At 34.9% G+C, this 23501-nt stretch overlaps 1 protein-coding gene across 1 annotated transcript in view; it reads right to left on the bottom strand.

Moving 5' to 3' along the window:
- LOC131032983 (NADH-cytochrome b5 reductase-like protein) overlaps positions 1-23501 on the bottom strand; it is a 205795-nt gene that overhangs the window by 125899 nt on the left and 56395 nt on the right. The window contains exon 3 of the mRNA XM_057964084.2: positions 20532-20607. Within this exon, the coding sequence (XP_057820067.2) occupies positions 20532-20607 (76 nt within the window). The remainder of the gene's footprint in view (positions 1-20531; positions 20608-23501) is intronic.

Raw genomic sequence — 23501 nt, forward strand, 5'->3', positions numbered from 1 at the left:
CTCTTGCAATCAAAGTTTTATCACAAGTAAGTTTCTTAATTTTTATTGCTCTCTAAATTTAGATTTTTTACTATTTTATAATTGTCACCCTCTCACTTTGTGTCAATTATTCAATAGGTTGCTAGTTCCTCTTCATCTGAGCGAAATTGGAGCACATACTCCTTTATCCACTCAGTGAAACGCAACCGACTGGCAGCAAGTAAGGCAGAAGAGCTCGTTTATGTGCATTCAAACTTGCGCCTTCTTACTCATAAACAAAATGAGTATAAGGATGGGAGCACAAAGTTTTGGGATGTAGATCCAGAGCGAACTGATTTGGATTTTTCAGCTGCCACACAATCTTTACTTTCTGGGGAGTCTGATAGCCAATGTGCTGCTAGTGCAAGTGGCAGTGAGGTTGCATGTGGTTCCAGTACTCTACCTACATCATCTAATGTCAATGATGATGTTGATCTTGATCTTCCTAGTGACCCATATGATGCTATTGCTGATTATTAGTTGTGTTATTTTATTGTTGAACGGTTGAGCCAGTGAACAATGAATTCGATATCTATCATAACATTCAAAGTTTGTAATTTTGTTATAGACTTATAGTTATATCAATATGAATCATATATGATAGTTCCAAGTTTTGTTTAGCATATGGATGATATGTGGGATTCTAAATTTAATTTTTGTTTCTACTTATTAGAGTGTATATATGTATATATTTATGATTTTTACTTTTTTTTGTACGGACGTACCCGGACGTACCCAGGCCCCCCCTAAAAAAAATGTCGTACCAGCGTACCGTACCCACGTACCCGTACCCGTACCCATACCCGTACCGGCAACTTAGACTATAAATAGTCGTATTCTGCGAGAACCAAAGAGAACAAACCCAAAAAGGTCGATGCAATGCAAGCACATACTATAATGTTCTCTCCAAGGACCAAAAAAAAAACCCAAAAAGATCAATACCATGCAAGCACTTACTATAAATAGCAGTGTTCTCCATAGACCAAAGAGAACAATCCCAAAAAAACCCAAAATGATCAGTGCCATGCAAACATTTACTATAAATAGTAGTGTTCTTCGTAGACCAAAGAGTACAAACCAAAAAAAACCAAAAATATCGGTTTCGTGAAAGCACTTACTATACATAGCAACTGCTATTGAAACCCACTGAAACTGAGAATTGAGCTCACCAAGAACATTGGAACACTCCCAACACATCAAGAAACCTATGGAAAACCCTGAAAACTGGCCAACCCTTGCAGAACAAGATAGCGTAAAAATGGGAACATTACAAAAATTGTTGGTTGCAACAAATTGAATTGAATTGAATGATTTTAATTACGTCCACAAGAGATCCAAGAGATCCAGCGTTAATCCATTTTCATGATTATTTCCATATTGACTCTTCTATTATGTATCTTGATTAAGAAACTTGCAAGCCTTGTCACCTCAAAAATCTCATTCAGACTACCCACCTGTAAAATGTTTCCAAACTGAGTGCAAATGTCCTCATACGCTGCACAATCAAGAATGAAGTGTCATTTAGTTTCAACCACACCCCTTTGCTGCAAAGATTGCAAATTCCTTCTTCCTGAATCTTCCTTGGGGACCGTTCATCTGCCTATCTCACATCTGAGATGATGAGACCCAATCCTTAGTTGAGCAACTAGAATCCTTACTTTTCCCTTAATTGTCGCCTTTAAATAAGCTTTCTTGTCATGTTCCCACAAGGGATCGTGTTAGCAGTTTGTCATTGATGTCATTCACAGTATCATATTTACAAAGGGTTTGAGTTGTACTTCTGTCTGCAGGATGCACATACACAGAACATTATGATGCATATTATCAGTCAGTTTTATGTTTTCAGATTGTTCACTGTTATTTAAGAATAAAATGCATTATACTGTGCAGAGATAAAAGATAAAAGCATTGAAATCTGTATAGATACATCCAATTGAGGCTGATTTCAAATTCTTTTATTCATGAGCAAATCTGGAAAATAACTGTGCTTGTGTATTCAGTATATTGGTGTTTGTACTACATATATGTGTGACAAAGAATACCTCCAGATCAATACCGGAATCATGTTAAATTTGAATCACGTCAATGATAGATAAGTCAAAATCAGACATGTTGACGATAAAGATACCTGATCGAACCTTGGCTTGTATGGGTTACGTATGTCTTTGTATCCAATATATTGCTTTCAGAAGATTTCGGGACTGTGTTGAATGAATCATCTTCAGAATATTGCTGCCATTGAGTTTTGCATTTCTTATGATTAATTTTGGCAACTATCTAATATCAAATTTAAAGTGCAGTTGAAATAAGTTAGTAACTAACTTTACTTAGTGCAAAACTTCTCTTTCTTCCTGTCGATAATGAGTTGTTATAAGCAAACCAAAAGAAGTTTTAAGTGGTTGTAACTTCCAACACCACCTTGGTAAATGCATTTCATACGTATACTCTCTAAAGAAGCCTATTTAATGAAGGGTGAGAATGGCATTGGGCGATGAGAGAGGATTCAACGTATTGAGATTTGAATGAAGAGTTTAGAAATATAAATGCTCTTTATTTTGGGAGACGTGATGAGTCATTGAACATCAGAAACAGAAAGACATGAAATGAATAAGCATTTCTTTGACCATTAAATCCTATGCCAAAGAGGTTCAAATGTGGTGAATAAGGCATAGACAGGTATAACAAAAATTTTGCTATTTTCATTGAATTGTTGAAGAATTTGGTGACAATAGATTTGTGATTCAGATTATTGTTTCAGTCTATGATTGTTAAACTGCTAATTCAGTTTATCTGGTGATGACATTCAGATCAGAGAAAAAGTTTAAATCAGGCATAGGTTTTTAATTTTTATTTAGTCTCACATATCATTGTTGTGACAGCACATACTTCTGCAAACAGTTTCAAGTCTACTTCTCAGAATTGTGAATTTGAAGTTGATTATACATATACAGATTATATTTGGTTTGTGGAGATTTTATTGCAGGTTCATGTCAGTTATCAGAAGTTTGTAAATATTCATATCAGAATCATTTATTAGCATTCAAGCAGAAACCATTGGCTTATATTCAGATTTGGATTAATTGTTAATACTCAGTTTGATCTGTTTGGATATTCTAATGTTGTGTTGCAAGAAGAAAATAGTAATACAAAAGTTGTAACAAGTTGTGAGTTGTAATTGTTACATGTTTAGTATTGGTGTGATATTCTGTTTCATGGAACTGTGAGCTTGAGTGAGTTGATGCTCAAAGATTTTGTATTCTAAATTGATGAGCTGGTGCTCAGATTGTAGAGTTAGGGGGTTGAAAGAGTTGGTGCTCTTAAGATAAGGGTTTGGTGACTCCTTAGGGTTGGTGCCCTTAAAGATTGTAATTGATTTTAATTGTGAGGCTGGATTAGGACAGTAGATCCTAGCAGTGTTACTCATCGTGGCTTTTCCCATCTTGGGTTTCCACGTCAAATCTTGTGCAGTTGTTCCCTGTGTGATTGCTTTGCATTATTGTTTCAGTTTCAGTTTGAATACTTCTGATTCACCCCCCCCTCTCAATAGTAAACCTATGTTCTACAGGTTGAACTCTTTGATATAGTGTGCTTTTTTTAGACCAATTTGTTTTGTTCACATGCTAGTCCTGAATTTTTCTAACACATACTTGTTTATCTGTTCATCAATATTAAGACATTCCTATGAATTAATATCCCATTTGTTCATCCACTTCTCGTTCTGCTTCGTCCAAGTCTTCTGTCTAACTCCTCCTCGACAACCATTTTCGGCCAGCAATGTCGATCCATGCTTTCAACTTTTTTAAAGTAGCTTAGGAAACATATTATTGTCGATGATTCCATTGGAAAAATGCCCACTTCAGCCAAAAGGATCTCATAGGGAATCATATATTTGACTTTAAGACTGCTAGTGATTAAATGTTTTTGGATTCTTTCAAATTGTCTCCATTTGAGGTTTGACATGCTACTCCCCCAAACCTCACACCCATAGAGGACCACTAGCACGACCAACAAACCAAAAAGAGTTTTCTTGATTTTCCAATCCTATAGCTCCACTTTCTTGCACCGTTCTCAAGTAGGTAAGGAGCCCTCCATCCTCTTTGGATCCTTTTTGTCTTGCAAGTCTCCCAACTGAGTCTATTAAAATAATCAGCTCCTAGGTACTTGTATTCTTCCACTATCTCCAATGGGCTTCCCTCAAAGATAAAGTTAACCCGCTGCTTCTTCCTTTTCAAAGAGAAGATCGTGATTTTGGTCTTGTTGGTGTTAACTTGCATTCCAACCTCTTGACAAAAGAGCTCTAAATCCTTCAAATGTTCTCGCAAACCATGAGCAGACTTCGCAATTAGAATAAAGTCGTCTGCATACAAAAGTAACTTCACCACAAAACCTGCCAATTGGATACCTTCTCCCATGGTTTTGTTTAACCATTCTTCCAACTTATCAATATATAAACCAAACAACGTGGGGGGAATAATGGGCATCCATGTTTGATTCCAATATCACTGCCAAAACACTCTAACATACCCTCTTTAGTTTTGATTTTGGCTCTAACTTGCTCATAAAAATTGTGGACTGCTGCTCTAAATTCATTTGGGATCACAACCTCCTCCATTCTATTCCAAAGCTTGTCTCTAGGAACAATGGCAAAGGCCTTCTTGAAATCAACAAAGCAAAAAAAGGCTTCTTCTCCTTGGGTATCCCAAACCTTTACAATGAAGTGTCTAAGAGTGATGCAATGGTCAATGGTAGAGTGTTTTGGCCTAAAGCTATCCTATCCTTTTCCTCTATGTCCTTTTTCAGCCCACCTGCTGATTCTACATTCAATAATGCTCCCAAAAAAATTTCCAAGGAGAGGATTGATCATGATACTACAATAATTGGAAGGGTTACTGACATCCCCACTTTTGTACATAGGAATAACAACACTAGTTGTCCATTCAGTGCAAAAGTTGCTTTGCGTGACACTGTTAAAAATTATCTTAATGTGTGAAGCAAGAAGTTTTATTCCCCATTTAAGGAATTCAACATGCAGCCCATCAATATCTTGGGCTTTATCTCCAGCTAAATCCGTAATGCCTTGTTTGATATCTTCGACTAAGAAGAGCTCAGTTGATGTGTCAATCATGGAAGGGTTACTCTTCTCCTAAACCCCCTCATAGAGAAGCTTCGCATAGTCTAGCCAATGGGCATCTGAGATGTTATTTTAAGTTATTTTCCTCTTTTGCTGCAGCTCTCCAAAAAAGCCTTTGGGATTGCTTCCCAAGGATATTAACTCTTTTCTCCTCAAAATCACATAGCTTTCTTTTTTGTCTTTTATTAGTTTTTCATATTTTAATCCACTTTTTTTGTTTAACTCCTTCCCTTTAAATGATCTTTTAGCAGCCTTATTTAACTCCTTCCCTTTAAATGATCTTTTAGCAGCCTTACATTCTTTGTCATACCAAGTATTAGTGAGGAAAGAGTTTGTATTCTTCTTCATAGGCCGAGATCTTCTACAAACATTTGAAGTATTGAGGATTATAAGTGTCAACATATTGTTGCAAATGTAATCAGTTCCTCCTTTGGTTTCCTTATCTCCTATGTTGTTTTTTCCCAAATTCAGATGTTGCTTAAGGACAGCAACAAAAAGTTCTCAATTTTCCTGATTAACAAGAATTTTACCCTATTTATGTACTTTCATGTGCATGTGTTGTTCTTGTTTCTCATGAAGGTTGTTTGTATGAATGCCAAACTTTACAAGAAGCGTCATATGATCTGATTTCAGCTCCATAAGGCAATTCTTGATATTGAACTCCAACATCCTATAAATAGAACTTTGAGAACAGATTAGGTAATCACTCTCACCAAAGTAGGTTTTACAAGTGAATCTGTCAGATCCAAACTAAGATCTCATGCCATTACAGATAACCAGGCCATATAAACTGTATAGCCCAAGGAGCTCTACCCCAAAGTGTGACACACTCCCATGCTCATCTTGTGAAGTCCTTTCCAACAACTTATCTCTGTTTTCCTCAAGCCATAAAGGGTTGTTATCCTCTCTTTCTTCATTGTCTAGTTGGATAGATTGATGGTTTGTTGTCCTTGCATTGAAATTGTTAAGGAATTTAGATCAGAGATAGAGAATGCAATAGTCTAGTAATATGTAGTGAGGATAGACTTTAATAAGATCACTGCAATGAATATGTTTTACCTCCGATGTGTATATACATATATAACTCTAACTACTAATCTTCTATGATAATATCGACAGCTTGCTGGTTCGTGAAACTGCCACAGTTATTGGTTTCGGTTCACAGCAAGTGTCGATGCCTATAAATAAAAGGATGAAGATTCATGTCCACGTAGGGGCATGACTTCTACGTGGCTTATGCCACGTAGAGTCATGACACTACGGCGACATGACCCTTCATTCAATGTCGTTATATATTACTTGTTTCAATCCGAATGAAGCTATATCCTTAACACTCCCTCTTAGCAAAAGAGGATTGAATTTCATAATTAAGTTTTAAGGAACAACATTCTAGATATACACATTCATTTGACATGATCATTCACGTAGTAACACTTACTAGTGAAATACTTCATATCTCAGAGAGATATGGATTATCTGATATCCAGCACTCTGGGACAACAACTACTTGAAGTCTTATCAGATTACAACCTTGATTCTAGTGACAATTGTAACATTGTCATTATCACAGGTGAAATAATTTTAGTATCATGATATCCGGCACATTCCGGGACAGCAAATTAATGTAGTCAATCATAATGTGATTGTTATCATAATTTCCAACATATTTCGGAACAATCATTTAATGATAACAATTCAATAACTCATCATAGCAAATTTAGTATCAAGATTTCCAACACATTCCAGGACAGCAACTTAATGTAGTCAATCTTGATAACAGATCAGGCTATTGTGAAAGTCGTCACCTTACAATAGAGATCTTACACTTGCATCACATGAAAGATCGTCACCTTCCATGACATAACACATACATGCAATATTGCATTCAAGATATTCATGAATATATCAATTACATATGATTAAGATTAATATCAGAAATTTCCATTATAATTTAGTCATACTAAGTTTACCTCTAAAGTACTCCACTTTCAACTTTGCAAGAGGTTTGGTGAATATGTCGGCACTTTGCTCTTCAGTGCTGATGTAGGTCAATTTGATGACATCTCTGTCTACCATATCTCTTATGTAATGGTATGGGATTTCTATATGCTTGGATCGATTATGAAAAACTAGATTTACAGAAAGTTTGATGCAGCTTTGATTATCACAATGAATCACATTGGAGTTTAGGGGCTTCCCAAGTAGTCCAACTAGCAATTTCCTTAACCATACTGCCTCACGTGCTCCCATGGAGGCACCCATATATTCGGCTTCAATGGAACTCTAAGCAATTGCTGATTGTTTTCTACTAAACCAAGATATCATAGCTGATACAAGACTAAAGCAACACCCCATTGTACTTTTACGATTAATGGAACTTCCTGCCTAGTCGGAATCAGAATACCCTTGAAGTTGTATCTCAACATTTTTATACTTCAGGCCAAGTCCAATAGTGCCACGCAAGTATCTCAGAATATGCTTAGCAGCCATTAGGTGAATCTTCTTAGGTTCGCACATGAAATGACTTAACACATTGGTAGCGTAACAAATATCAGGGCGAGTGTTTACCAGGAAAATAAGAGATCCAATAATGTGTCTATAGTATGTAGGATTTGTAGGTTCTGAATCTACTGCTTCACTTTTGAGTATGAAAATTTGTTTCCATTGGAATGGATACAGGCTTACAATCTATCATACCAAATCTGGTAAGGATATCAGTGGTGTATTTTCCTTGATTTAGGAAAATATAATTCTCTTTTTGCCATACTTCTAGGCCCAGAAAATAGTGCAGTAGACCTAGATCCTTCATATCGAATTCAGCCACAAGATCTTGTTTGCATTTTGCAATGAGGTGATCTTCTCCTGTTATCAACAAGTCATCAACATAGAGAACAAGTATTAAGATGTCACCATCCGATATTTTGAAGTATATGTTAGAGTCTGCTTCATTTTTGGAATATCCTAGTTTGGAGAGAGACCTATCTATCCTTGCGTACCATACCCTGGGAGCTTGCTTAAGGCCGTAGAGAGTTTTTTTTAGTCTACACACATAGAGATTTCTATCATGTGTAGCAAAGCCTTCAGGTTGTTCTATATATACTTCTCCCCCAATAACACCATTCAAAAATGCGGTCTTCACGTCCATTTGGTGTATCTTCCACCCTTTGGAAGCTGCAATGGCAATGATGGTTCTTACAGAAGTATATCGGGTAACTGGAGCAAATGTCTCTTCATAATCAATTCCAGCCTTCTGAGAGAACCCCCTGGCAACGAATATGGCTTTGTGTTTTTCAATACTACCATCTGGTGCATATTTGATTTTGAATAACCACTTTGATGAGACAACTAATTTGTCTTTTGGTCTAGGTACAATGTCCTAGACATCTTTTTTAAGATAGATTGGTATTCCTCAATCATTGCATCTTTCCAAGCTTGACATGTTAAAGCCTCTTCAACATTTGATGGTTCAAATTTTGTAAGTTCGGTCATGAGGGCAACATAGCATGATTGACTTCTTGTTTTCTTATTCTCTTTGAAGATTTCATCAGGTTCCACATTATTTTATTCAATCATCTTTCTTGCCCATAGTGGTCTTTTCTTCTTGTTAGGATTTTCAGCATTCTCGAAATTAGGTGATTGAAGTTCATGATTTTCTATGCTATTCTCCCTCTGATTTTCAATTGTAGGATTTTCATCTGATTCTGCGGTTAGATCATCTTCTGCACTTAGAGATAGTTTATAAGTAGCATCTTCTTCAAATTTGACATCTCTATTGATTTCAATGGATCTTCGTCCTGGAATATAGACTCTGTATCCTTTAGTGGTTTCACTGTAGCCAACAAATATGCCTTTCTTCCCAGAGGGTTCTAGTTTGGTTCTCTTTTCTTTAGGAACGTGAATATACACGTGGCAACCAAAGATTCTTAGATGGCTTAAATCTGGTTTATTTCCTGTAAAGGCTTCTTCAAGTGTTATATTCTCTAGGATTGAATGAGGGCATCTATTTTGAATGTACACAGCTGTATTTGAGGCTTCAGCCCAAAATGAGATATGTAGATTTTGATCATGCATTATGGCTTTAGCAGCTTCAATGATGGTTTTGTTTTTTCTTTCTGCAACTCCATTTTGTTGAGGATTATAAGGTACAGTACACTCCCTCTTAATCCCAACAGAAATGTAGAATTCATTAAAATTTTCAGAGATATATTCACCCCCATTATCTGATCTTAGAGTCTTTATTTTCTTCCCAGTTTGATTTTCCACTAGAGCCTTAAATTCTTTAAATTTCAATAACACTTCATTTGATTCTTTGAGTTTTATGAAATAGATCCAAGTTTTCCTAGAGTAATCATCAACAAATATCACGTAATACAAGAATCCCCTTAGTGATGGTAATGACATTGGACCACACAAATCAATGTGGACAAGTTCTAGTACAACTTTTGATTTGTGTTCACTTGAGGGAAAGGACCCTTTTGAGTTCTTCCCTAGAGCACATCCTTTACAAGTTCCAACATGATCAGATTTTAGATTGGGTAATCCTGTGGTAATTTTTCCTATAGAAGGTAGGGCACTAAATGGAAGATGTCCTAATCTTCTATGCCATATTTCATTAGAGTTTGATACTTCATGATTTAGTGCTTCTTTTTGAGTATAACATAATTTGTATAAACTACCATCTCTAGATCCTATAGGAATAGCATTCTTTATGTTAGAGTATTTAGGCCAGAGTAGAACTTTATCTTCATGGAAGGTGACACGATATCCTTGATCAGCTAGTCCTGAAATAGAGACCGAATTCCTTTTGATACCTGGTACAAAGAGAATATCTTTCAATTGTAATGTAACTCTTGTTCTTAATTGAATTGAGCAGGTCCCAATTCCTTTCACTGGATAGGTAGAATTGTCTCCTATTGTAACTTCTTCAATTGAGTGGCCTTCAAAGGTTTCGAATTGATCTCTAAAACCGGTTATGTGTCAAGATGTTCCACTATCGATTATCCACGTATGTTTGTTTGAGTTTAGTTCGCTTGATAAGGCTAAGAAAAATAGAGGATTCTCTACTTCCCTAACTTCAGCTATGGTTGCTTGAGCTTTCTTTCTTTCTGGGCAGAACCTGTGAGTGTGTCCAAATTTATCACACTTGTAGCATTGAATCTTGGAGAAGTCTTTGCTTTTGTGATTATTTCCTCTCTTTTGTTTGAACTTCCTTTTCTTCCCTTTGTTGTTTGTGTTAGCATGTAGTGCTTGAATTTCTCGCCCTTTGTTTGGACCCAATCCTCTTGTGATTAGTCGAGATTCTTCTTGAGTACAATCATTCTTGAGTTGATCGAATTTTGGTAGTGTCAAACGAGCACTGATGCCTTGAATAAAGGATTCCCAACTGGATGGTAATCCCTTGAGTGCTATTAGAGATAGCTCCATATCATCTATATTATTCCCAATAGTTGACAATTGGTCTTTTAATTCTGAAATCCTCATGAAATAGGATGTGATTGTTTCTCCTTTGTTCATGTAGATATGCATTAATTGTTGTTTTAAAGTGAGCAATCTACTTGCTTTATTTATTTCATATGAATTTTGAATGGTCTTGAACATATCATAAGCTGAAGTTAGTTTTGAGATGGTTGGAAGAATGTGATCTTTAACAGCATCAATTATGATTTTTTTGGGCTTGTTGTTGTGTCTTTTCCAGGTTGTTTTCTCTTGCTCGTCTTTGGGCATCTTAGTATCTTCTTCTATGTATGCATCTAGTTCGAGTTCTTGAAGAATTGCTATTATTCGAATTCTCCATGAGACGAAGTTGGATGCGCCTTCGAGTCTATCCTCCACTCTAACACTGTTCACCATGATTGATTTTCCTTTGATTCTAAGTGCAAGTCTGAATTTTTTTTAGAAAAGAGGTGTCACTATTTTATTATTTCTCTACCAACGTGGCTTTGATACCATGTTAAGGAATTTAGATCAGAGATAGAGAATACAATAGTCTAGTAATATGTAGTGAGGATAGACTTTAATAAGATCACTGCAATGAATATGTTTTACCTCCGATGTGTATATACATATATAACTCTAACTACTAATCTTCTATGATAATATCAACAGCTTGATGGTTCGTGAAACTGCCACAGTTATTGGTTTCGGTTCACAGCAAGTGTCGGTGCCTATAAATAAAAGGATGAAGATTCATGTCCACGTAGGGGCATGACTTCTACGTGGCATAAGAGTCATGACACTACGGCGACATGACCCTTCATTCAATGTCGTTATATATTACCTGCTTCAATCCGAATGAAGCTATATCCTTAACAAAAATCACCAATTAGAACGATTCCCCCAACGGTGCTGGGAATTTTAAAGCGGCTTTGCTATCTACGTTCCTCTTGTAGAATTTGGAACTTTTTGGAGCAAAGTAAGAGGCAGCCAATCTGATTGTAACCTTATTGTTAGTTATTTCCAACCAAATGAATTGCTTATTTGGATCCTCTTTTTCAACTTTTATTATTCCACCCGACACTTCTCTTATTAGAACTGTGATTCCTCCATGTCCTTCACCTGTTTCAGTCCCTTCATTCCAAACTGAGATTTTATTGTAGTCTTCAGAAACAGAAACCTTGCATCCATCGTGTTCATGTGTTTCTGTGAGAATGACAATGTCATTCCCCTTTGCTATGGGGCCCAACCCCGGTCCTCTTCTCCATGGGAAGCCTCTATAATTCGAACTTATCATGGAGCCGAATCCCTATTTTTTCTACAATAAACACTCGCTGATTTGTGCTTTCCCATTTTTTAACCATGCCCACTTTCCTAGATATCTTGCTGATTTCACTTTTCTCCCATTCTTTCCCCTGGTCTTATTGTTGTATAAAGGTCAAGTCTTCATCTAGATATATGCGAGTTCCTCTAAGCAACCCCCTATTCTTTATGATTGCCATTTTCTCTTCCATGCTTCTTGAAACAACTCTAGCATGCCATTTTCTTCCTTCTTCTGACATCTTTCCAATCCTATTTGCCTCTTGAATACAACCTGTCCATTTCAGCTTGTCCTTAAAGAAGTCTCTTGCTAGAATATCTGTTTTCTCTTTTGCACCAAAATCCTTCAATCCTCTGATGATAATATTTTCTGCCTTGTCTTGTTTGTTTTTTTCTTCCCTTATTTGTCTTTTGATTTGTTTCTCTATGTTTTCATTTTGATCAATTGGTGGGCCATTCACAACTTGAGCCCAAGACTTAGCTTCCTCTATTTGTTCTCTTAGTTTACTTTCTTTTATTTCAATGCTTGCCAATGCTGATTGAAACTCTTCCAACTGTGAAGTGCCACTTACTTTCATTGTCACTGAGTTCTTTTTTTCTGTTGATTTCGATTGTTCCAATTCTTGTTTTAAATTGATTAGCTTTTGTTGTCCTTTTTCCATTCTACTTTGCAAATTTATTACTTGCTCTTTCAGCATCTTGAAATCCTTTCAAGATTCTGACTATCTTCTAGAGTTTTCTTTAACTTAGTTTCTGCATGTTGCCCCTTCTCTTCTATAAACTCAATCCTTTTGTTTAAGCTCATGAAAACAGAATTTTGAGGACAGAGATGAAAACAGAACCACCAGCATCATACAAGAAGGCCTTACTAATTTTAACAATTTTGATGAACAGCACAAGGAAGTTTTTTTGTTATTTGAACTTCCCATTTTTTATGAATTGATACCCAAAATCCAAAATGGCACTTCCACTCATGACCTTTGGGAAAGTGGTAACAAATGTCAAACCTCAAAAAAGGTAGAGTATTGTATCCAGTGTTGAAAAACTTGGCGAGTATTTTACAGGCTCGCGAGTACTTACGAGCCATAGTTGGCTGCAAGTCACTCGCATCAAAACTTGGGAATGAGTTTTTTTTAAAATCGCAGCGAGATAAACCCTAAAAAATTGCAACAAATCCGTCTGAAAATCGCCGCTAAAATCAAAAAGAAAATTTAGGTTTCGAAAACCTAATTTTTAAATGTGATTTTGTGTGTTTCCAAGCTGCAATGGGAGGATATATTTTTGATGCAAAAGGGGCACGACGTCAGGCAAGAAACCCCGACTTGTATAGCACGAAATCAAGGTTTAATGGATTTCTTGGTACCAGTAACCAGACATCTAGCCTATGATTTGGCTTTGATTTTGTAATATTTTGAATTTCCTTGATGCTTTGATTGATGTCCATACTAAAAGGAGATGGCTTTATTTTTAAAATAAAAAATAAAAAATAATTATATACTATTAAGTATAAACATTAGACTTTAATAATTATTCCTCCATACCATGCAAGATAAACAACACATACAATTAAACTGTTCTTCAAACTATAAGGGGAAGCTCCCTACTATCTAGCTAATCTAAAAATAAACAAAATTTACAATCATGCAAGCTGTACGAAATTTCATGGGGGGTTTTGCATTAGATGTAAATTCTTACCTATATTTTTGCCCTGAATGCAAGCATTTGTTGATTTTATTGTAGTTGTGGTCGGAATCCACAGGCCTACATAAAAGCTTGTGATTATATTGATAATATAATTATTATATTATTAGTTGTGAGATAATATAATTATATTATAATTAATATATTATTAATTGAGATAATATAATTATAGTTAGAATTGTTAATAATATAATAATATATTAATATTATATTAATACATATATAATCATTAATATTTAATTATTTAATATTATAATAAAGTATGGTGTCCCTTGGTGAAAGGGCACCTCTTGCATATATATTATGAGATGTGTGATCTCATTGAAAAAGGAAGATAATATTAATAATAAAAAAAAAATATAGGCAATTCCTAGGACTTTAACATGGTATAAACATTAGACTTTAATTATAATGATTTCAGTGGCTCCATTCCTCCAGCCTTCGGAATGCTGCCAAAGCTCGAAGTTCTCTTCCTCAACAGCAATAGTTTGAATGGGACATTCAATGTTCTCGGGAATAGGGAAGGCATTTTTGGAGTATAAGTTTTGATGGAAGAAGTCTTTTACAATTGAAATTATAAGAAATCAGTTTTACATCCTAAAGACTGCATACAGGGAATTGCGACATACACATTCCCTTGGTGGATCATTGACATGAGCTTCGACCTTGGAGGATTATCTTCTCCTTAATCTTATCCGTATTTGGTGCGCTTAAGGGAGTTTGTATGCAGCGCTCGAAGTAGTAGAATAGAGGATAAATTGCAGGGATGTTATATGAAAAAAGGCGTCATGCATAAGAAGCCCATTCGATACATATCTCCACCTCGATAATCAAAGAACCACAAAATGTAATCCATGAATTGTTACTTCAATATATGAAACTGCGGACTGTCCTACACCCATACTAGAGATTTCCAGCGCCCATCATTCATAATGGATTTGCGATGAGTACGGACAGAAGACTATCGTAAGTGAAATAACTTGGAGTTTCGTATTCTCTATATCAGTCACGGGAGAGAGATATACATCGGAAATACAGGGAAGCGATCATTCTTAAGTGCACGGAACTATCATAGGAAGGATAACGAATATGAAGATGAATATGGGAGGTTGATGAAAACATCTTATTGATGATTGAATAGATATATGAACTACAATGTGCAAAGGGCAGCGATTAACATTATACAAGGAAGGACAACATAGAGATGGTCCGTTGTTCATAGTGAAAGTTCAAATACAAGGAATTATATATTACAAGGTGATCATATTAAGGAGATGTTTGCATTAGTGAAGGTAGCTAGCTTCTTAAGAAGTTGTTGTTTAATGGAAAGTTGCGATTCATAAATAGTAATAAACCCAAAGGTTTGAGAAAAGAGTATGACAAGATATAAGTGTAGACTTACGAAGATTAAAATATGGATTTATGAAGAATGTTAATGTTGTGAAGGGAAGAATATATGATACAATGTTATAGAGCAACAAGCTGGAGAAGACACAGCCACATTTATGATCGAATTTTGAGGAGAGATATTACCATATTTATGATTAGCACAAATCAAGGGGAATCTATTAAGATAAGTTCTATTCTCCAAACTATTCTCAAAATTTTAGGTCAAAATTATAATGAAATGTATTCAATTGTGATAAAGTTATGTTTATTAAAACATTACAACTCTCACTTTAAATTGAAATTGATGTCTCAAGACTTCATGGAGATAAATCCAGAATGGGGACATTACAACCATGTCGAGATGGTTTCTCTAGTGATCAGGAAATTGTAGCAGTAGAGGAATCTATGATTCATGAGATAGAGTTCCATGTGATATCCCTGGATGGATGGATACTTGGTGGGCTTGGGATTCACCAAGGGTGATGCAAACCTTCGAGACAAGCTTGGAGATATGGAAAAATGAAGCTCTAATTGAGAGGGAGGCTCCACATTAGTGATCTTCTGCGATTTGCTAATACATTTCTCTTTGAGAGAGACTTAAGGTGAACGTCCTTATCTCCACCTCTGATATGGTTCATGGTGGATGTCATGCGTGTGACTCCATGACTTCATTAATTCAGTGCTTGTTGAGCCCCTGTGAACATTATTGAGAGGTGACGATCTCACAATGATGAACACTTGTACTTTGGATCATTATTGTAAGGTGACGATCTTGCAATATTGATTGACCATACCATCATGATGGATATCATGAGATGTGATATTTGTGGATAAGCCATGATGGTTGATATTACATAAAGAGATATTCATGGTAGATATTATGTGACGTAACATTCGTGGACATGCCATGAAGTAATATCCTTAAATGCTATAATGGTGGATATCATGAGACGTGATATCTGTGGACAATCCATAATGGTGGATATTACATTATGTGGTTATGGTGGATATCATGTGACGTGATATCCCTGGATATGCCATAACCTCCGATATCACAATGAGGTGATATCTTTCTCTCACACAATAAATGGAGCTATTGTGTTTACTAAAAGGTGTTATTACTTATTGAAGGATAGAAGGATTTCCTCCCTAGCTAAGAGGGAGTGTTGAAGATAGCATCGGGAGGACGAACCAGAAGATGTCAAGTAGGATTCCTCCCTAGCTAAGAGGGAGTGTTGATTTTATTGTAGTTGTGGTCGGAATCCACAGGCCTACATAAAAGCTTGTGATTATATTGATAATATAGTTATTATATTATTAGTTGTGAGATAATATAATTATATTATGTTATAATATAATTATATTATAATTATTATATTATTAATTGTGATAATATAATTATAGTTATAATTATTAATAATATAATAATATATTAATATTATATTAAAATATATATATATAATCATTAATATTTAATTATTTAATATTATAATAAAGTATGGTGTCCCTTGGTGAAAGGGCACCTCTTGCATATATATTATGAGATGTGTGATCTCATTGAAAAAGGAAGATAATAATAATAGTAATAATAATAATAATAAATATAGGCAATACCTGGGACTTTAACAGCATTAAACTATCAACAATCAATACCTACAATAAGACCTACAGATTAAGGTATAAACAATTCAAGCATGAATGAGAACAATTTTATACCGATTAATGCAAAGGCCAGTATTTGATTGTAAACAAAAGATTTAACAAAATAACACCAATGGATGCTGACTACTAGCTAAATCAGAAACCAATATTCTACATCAACAAGAAACAATTAAAAACATGAACATAACACGATTCTAGAAAATATATTGCTAAAGAAACACGCAAAGTTATTACTTTCAATGAATAACAAGCATCAATGCAAAGCTTGACAAAGTTCATTCAATTCAAGTTCATTCTTGAAATCACAAACAAAAGATCAATGATCTCAACATAAGCATTTGTAGCATAGGCTTAACATCAGCTTAGATACATTCATTCACTAAACAAAACACAAAGACTTGACTTCACAGCTTTGACAATATTTGCAATGTAAGTCAAGCATCAACTCTCAATATTATATTGTGTGCTCAAAGCCATTATTTATAAGCTCTTCAGAAGCAGCTTTAAAAAAAAAATAATAATAAAACATTCAATAAAGCCCTTCTTTCAAGCAAGCCTAACTCTAGCCATTGCAAAGTGGAAATAAAACAATCAAAATAGGCTTATTCATGCTTTACTTTTGCCTTCTCAATATAGGCTGCTTGTGACAAAGAATGGCTCTGATTTGATGTTTTTTGCTTTAAGATACTTACTATAGGTGCTTAAAATAAAACCTAGTTGAATTGCTTGCTTCTGTCATGATTTTTGTGTGGCCACACCACAGGAAAAGCATAACCCTCTTCATGGTTTCTAGCTGTTTTTACTAGAGTGACTTCATTACATGTTTGCCAAGGTTTAGGTCACAATTTTGTTGTGGTTATGCCAGCTGAAAGTTGTGACTTTCTTTATTACATACACTTATCTGCTGGTCGTGTTTCCTCTTTGTCTTGCCACTTAACATGTTCCTCCGTCATGGCAAAGCCACTGAAAAATTGTGACTTCAACTTGTCCATTTCTACTTAAAACATGGCATGATTTTATCTCGGGTTAGCAACCTTAAAATAGTGCCAATTGTACTGTCACAATTTTCTTCTCTTTGCCACTATTTCATTGTGGTTATGTTAAACATTTGCCACCTAGGTTGCCATTTTGACATTGCCACTAGAAGGGAGTGCTAGAAGAGTTTTCATAATAATTTGCTAACATTAATGATTTTAGATTCAAGCCTTTGACATCTTCATCTCTCTGTTTATGTTTAAGCCTCCAATACTCAGGAGTTTCTTCATCTTTCGCTTGGCATGGTGCAACCTGATAAACTAGACCAAGACAAGACAACTTAACAATGGAGGAATTTATCTAACATTGATTACGACAAGAAAGGCCTAAATTAAGACTATAAATCTGAGTGTAGGCAAAGTTTTGTACGGATAACAACAATGTCATTCATGCAAACATGTGCAAGCTATCCTAAAAATCATCCACAAATCTAGAAATCCCACATATTTCTTAGCTACAGAATTATAGCAACATGATCATTTCATTTCATGGCTCTAGTGAAGTGTGCTACGAATCTTTTGGAAAGGTGTGGCAGGTTATAGTCCTTCCACTATCCCTAAGGAGGTCACGCTGAAATTGTCGATCCATGATAATTCATCACTGGTCAATGAATCACTCTACAAACAGACAATGGGCAGCCTGATATATCTTACATCCACACAACTAAATCTTTCTTTTGTTGTTAGTTATCTCTTGGTTTTTAATAGAATTGAAGTTTGTTCATTGGCAAGTAGCAAAACATGTGTTGAGATATGTCAAAGGTACTCTTAACTTTGGCCTTCTATACCAGAGGGAAGCAGATTTCAAACTGACAGGCTATACAGAGTTTTATTAGGCCAAATGTGTTTATACTCGGAGATCAACTATTACCTACATTTTCTCCTTTAGTTTAGGGGTTGTTTTGTGACAAAGTGAGCTTCTGTGCACTATGTTTTTATATTCCACTTAATTTGAATACAAAGCAATTGTCAATGCCAGTTGTGAAGCAGTTTGGCTACATAAGCTTTGTGTGATCTGCAACTTCCTCCAACTACACTGACTTTATGTGACAATCAAGATGTCTTGAGGTTGGTGAAGAATCCAATTTATAATTCCCATACCACATACATTGAGATTCATCATTGCTACATTCAACAAGTGGTTAATAATAGAGACAATCCTGTCTCCTATACATCGTCTGTACAATATCTACTAATCTAATAGCTAAACTTTGCAGTTCTATTTTGTTTATAGAATTTTATGAATGACATGGGTTTTTTTTCCAATTTAGTCAGTACATGGTAGTAGACATAAAGTTAGCGATAAGATTTATAATGTAGTAATTACTTCCCATTATTTATGTCTAAAAAAGTAACTCACACAACCTAAGTTATAACCAATGTAACTTCCCAACTTCATTATAATTAAACATGGACAAATCCCAGTGTATCAAAGTATTATCTCATTCATTGAGACTTCATTCCTCTAACAATTTAACATGTGGCCATAACTTTTTAACTCCTATTTGCTACTTTTAACCATCACTTGATGAGCATACACTCATTACTCTCTACATGCCTCATTGGCATTTGATCACCTTGAGATGTGCAATAGCATGGCCTAAGATATGAAAGGCCGCAACTAAAGATATGGAAGGGTGTGACCTAAAAATGAAAGCATCCAACCCAAGTTACAATAAGTTGCAACCAAAGATACAATTGGCTACAACCCAAGGTGCAAAGGGGCATGAAACATGAAAGGCAACAAGATACAAAACGATTCAAAACATTAAAACATAGAAAAATAATGGCTCTGACATCTGATTTTAAAAGAAAGATAGCGAAATTTGGTGGAATATGCAACAAGAAAATAAAAGCAATATTTCAAATATTTTCAATATGTTTTTTATTTTAAATAAGAAGCATGAAATGGTAGAAAAAAATTGATTCTACACAATAGAAGATTCAACCTAAGGCCCAATTTGAAGATATATTTTTAGACAGATTGTATAAGAAAATTCCGAATGTGGAAAGGCTAAACCAGGAATTATCTTTAAGATCCAGAGTGAAAGAATGGGACAATGAGATCCTTACACTAAAGGATCAATATAAAGAACCAACAAAAGAAATGAAAACTTTCGAGAAGGAAAATAAAAACTTCAAGAAGCTATTGAAATTTTTTCACACTTTTTTATTTATCAAGGTTAATGAAACTGCTTGGTAATAAAAATCATAGCTGGGTTTTTTCTCAAAAATGAATTTTTTTTGAAAGGGATCGCAAATTATTTACAATAATAACATCATTTATTGAATCTAATATAGCAGTCATTTGGTCTATTGCACTTTCCTCACCTATGAGTCCATCAAAGTCATTGCCCATCATTGCTTCATAATGCATTAGTAGGATTATGCTACAGGGTAATTAGACAAGAAAAGTTTTCTTGTTCCATATGGGTATGGAGGTACAAGATAGGTTATCCAACAACATAAATAGCCTAAATAAGAATATGAATGAGCAATCATATAGGTTATCCAACAACATAAATAGCCTAAATAAGAATATGAATGAGCAATCATACAAGCCTCAAACAAAGGCCCATAAATAGGCATATAAGAAAAAGGTTTATCATATAATATTTATTTCACTGATTTCAAAAGCTAAAATTGATTTGACAATTTGACTTTTACAATGAGGTCATACAAATAGCACGCAATGTAATTATAATTAATTCTATTTAGATGAGGATTAGAACTAAGAGAGCATTTCCATGATATCCATACATGAGTGACATTTAAAAGAAGTAAATCCATTATCTTTGAATACATAAAAGGTTAAAATCATATGCTCTGCAAAAATTTATTACCTATATATATTAGTGTTGGGGCTAACTCTGGCAACATCTTGCAATTTAAATTGAACCCACTGCTTCGGATCAAGTGCTGAAATGACACAACATACAAACGAATACAATTGAATCATCAAAGAAACAATTTTCATTTTCCCGAAGAAGATTAACTTAAAGAAGATGCATTTATAAATATGTTTCAAACGAACTAAAAATAATAATTAATTATGCTTTTGAGCAATCAATGTATCCAATAAAGTAAAACCAACTTGTATTGCATATCTAAAGTTAAGATACAGTCTACAATCATTTTGTGTGTGTGTGTGTACATATTGTATACATATACACGGCTTCAAAAATAAAAATATAGTTCCTGGTTTAGCCTTTCCACATTCGGAATTTATGAAGTTTGATTGAATTTTATAGAAAATCCCTGGTTTAGCCTTATTGTATATTTATCTGGTTTGCGTGTAAAAATAAAACTTAAAAATTTCAAGCACAGTTGAAGGGGTGCTCAACTATATTGCAAGTGTGTATGTGTGTACATATTGTATACAATACAGAGCTGCAAAACTAAATATGTAATTCCTGGTGTAGCCTCTCCACATGCGGAATTTTTGAAGTTCTATTGGATTGTAAAGATAATTCCTGGTTTAGCCTTATTGTATATATATCTGGTCTATAGATAAAAATAAAACCTCAAAAATTCCAAGCACTGTTGAAGAGGGGGTGTGCAGCTATATTGCAAATACACAACAGATTAGCACCAATTTCCCATTTTTGAGACCTGCAACTCATCTGCAATGAAAAAACCCATTGCAAACAGGCATTCCTTCATTTTAGTACAACAGGCAGATTTTGATACAATTTTTTCTTCTTTCTAATTTGTCAATGATCATTTCGAATATAGTTCAACTTCAACTTAGCCCTACCCACTAGTATTGAAAAGACCTCCCAAATCCACATTAGATTAGACACTTGCTTTCACAACCACATAAAAGTAACACATTATTTTTAGACATTAAAAATTACAATGTAGCCTGCAATAATCGCTAGCTTGTAAAAAATTGACATGATTGTTAATGTGGTATTGTTGAAAAGGTTGACTGTGCTAGAAATGTGGTACTACGAGACTTTCCATATAGTTATATTACGTTTAGTTTTGCCTAATTTGTCATTTTCTATACGATCATATTCTAAATTGCAAGAGTTGATAAAATTAAGAATGGACACCACTGATCCACGACATCAGATTTTAGTTTTTGGTAATTTTACCATTTCATCTTTGGTTGGTCGATTAGGATTTAGGTGTTGTGGATGTAAACATTTGTCTTAATTTAGTGAAATTTAAATACTTACAAGCATAGATGGAACACTCGCAGAGTACTCGGCGAGTTTCTCGCCGAGTTTTTGAGCTCTGCGAATTTTTACAACTTTAACTCGCAGCAAAAACTTGTCGAGTTTTTCAAAAACTCGACGAGTTTCTTTAAAAAACTCAGCTAGACTAAAAAAAAGAGGCCCAAACATGTCAAAAAATTATCAATTTTTGTTTTTTCAGGTCAGTTTCATTCTCTTCATCAGAATATACACATGAAATATAACATTAAGTATAAGTGGCATTTCAATGTCTTTTTCCTTTCTTATACTTTATAACACCCGGCGCCTTTATAAAATAATAAAAGTATTTTTGGCTGCCCCTTGACCCCGCAAGGGGCGATGCCCCGCTTGACCCCAACTTGGGGGCGCTGCCCCCAAACCCCCATCGAAAAATATAGGGGGAAACTACACTGATGGAAGTAGGGAAAATTTAACCTCCGACTCTAATTAGGCTCCATATAACAACATAATTAGCATTGAAGAAATCTTGGTATTATACATTTTAGAGTTGAAAGTTTGTAACTATTTACTATTTTTCTTCCAGCCATCAGCATTCCTCATGAGGATGCGATTTTGTAGACACTTTGCATTTAAATATATCTAAAATCAGCTTGTTTCTTTTGTGTTATCATTTATTGACTCATTGGATGCATCTTCTCATTAAATTTTGCAAAAAAAATGCATTTTTTATTAAAATTAAGCGTGTTTTTACATTGCTGAGTTTTTCACCGAGTTTTTCCTGAGTCTTTGCCAAGTTTTTTTCTCAGGGGCTTGGCGAGTCGAGCTGAGTCGCGAGTAGTCCATCTATGCTTACAAGTGTTTAGGTGAGTAGAATTAGTGGGAAATTTCGGTGACAAATTTTTATTTTAATTAATGAAATTTCAGTGTTCCACAGTTTCAGGACGGGCGGGCACAAGGAAGAGTTTCACGGATGCGGGAACCAAGGGCCTAAGTTTAGGAATGTCTGGGAGACAGCAGTGGGGGGCGGCAGGGGGTGGCTCAAATACATATAGTACTTGAAAAATTAGCTATAAGAATAAGTATAAGATGTAAATGAAACTTTACCGCATTATGTAAAGTTTACAGTAATAAACATTGAAAACATGAAAATGATTGCATTGAAATTTGGACATCAATAATGGTGGGCAAACTTTGGAACTTTGAGAGCGAACCAACAATAAGTATAAGAATTTAAAATATAACTTTGGCATGCTAAGTGAAGTTTAAACCAAAGAAGCAAAAAACCCAATTATACCCATTTTTTTGCAAATATTTTCCACAGATGAATTTTTCCCCCCAAAACTCTCATCTTTTTAGAAAATAGTTGATTGCAATTTTCAACAATCTTTTTTATTTAAATTGCATCTAAAACCTTAATCAATCTCCTACCAACTTGTGAAACCCTTGAAACCTATGAAATGGCAAAATATTTTATGAATAGCACTGTTGTGAAATATTTTTAGGACACAACTATAAACATGAGCTCATTGTGACATGCATAGAAGGCACAACTAGTTGTAAGTTCACAGTGATTCAAAGAGCAGTGCATTCGAATCAGAGGTAGGCAATTTTTTCCTATAACACTACCGAAAATACATTCTATAACTTCAT

Source organism: Cryptomeria japonica, chromosome 9 (assembly GCF_030272615.1).
Source record: "Cryptomeria japonica chromosome 9, Sugi_1.0, whole genome shotgun sequence".
Taxonomy (NCBI): domain Eukaryota; kingdom Viridiplantae; phylum Streptophyta; class Pinopsida; order Cupressales; family Cupressaceae; genus Cryptomeria; species Cryptomeria japonica.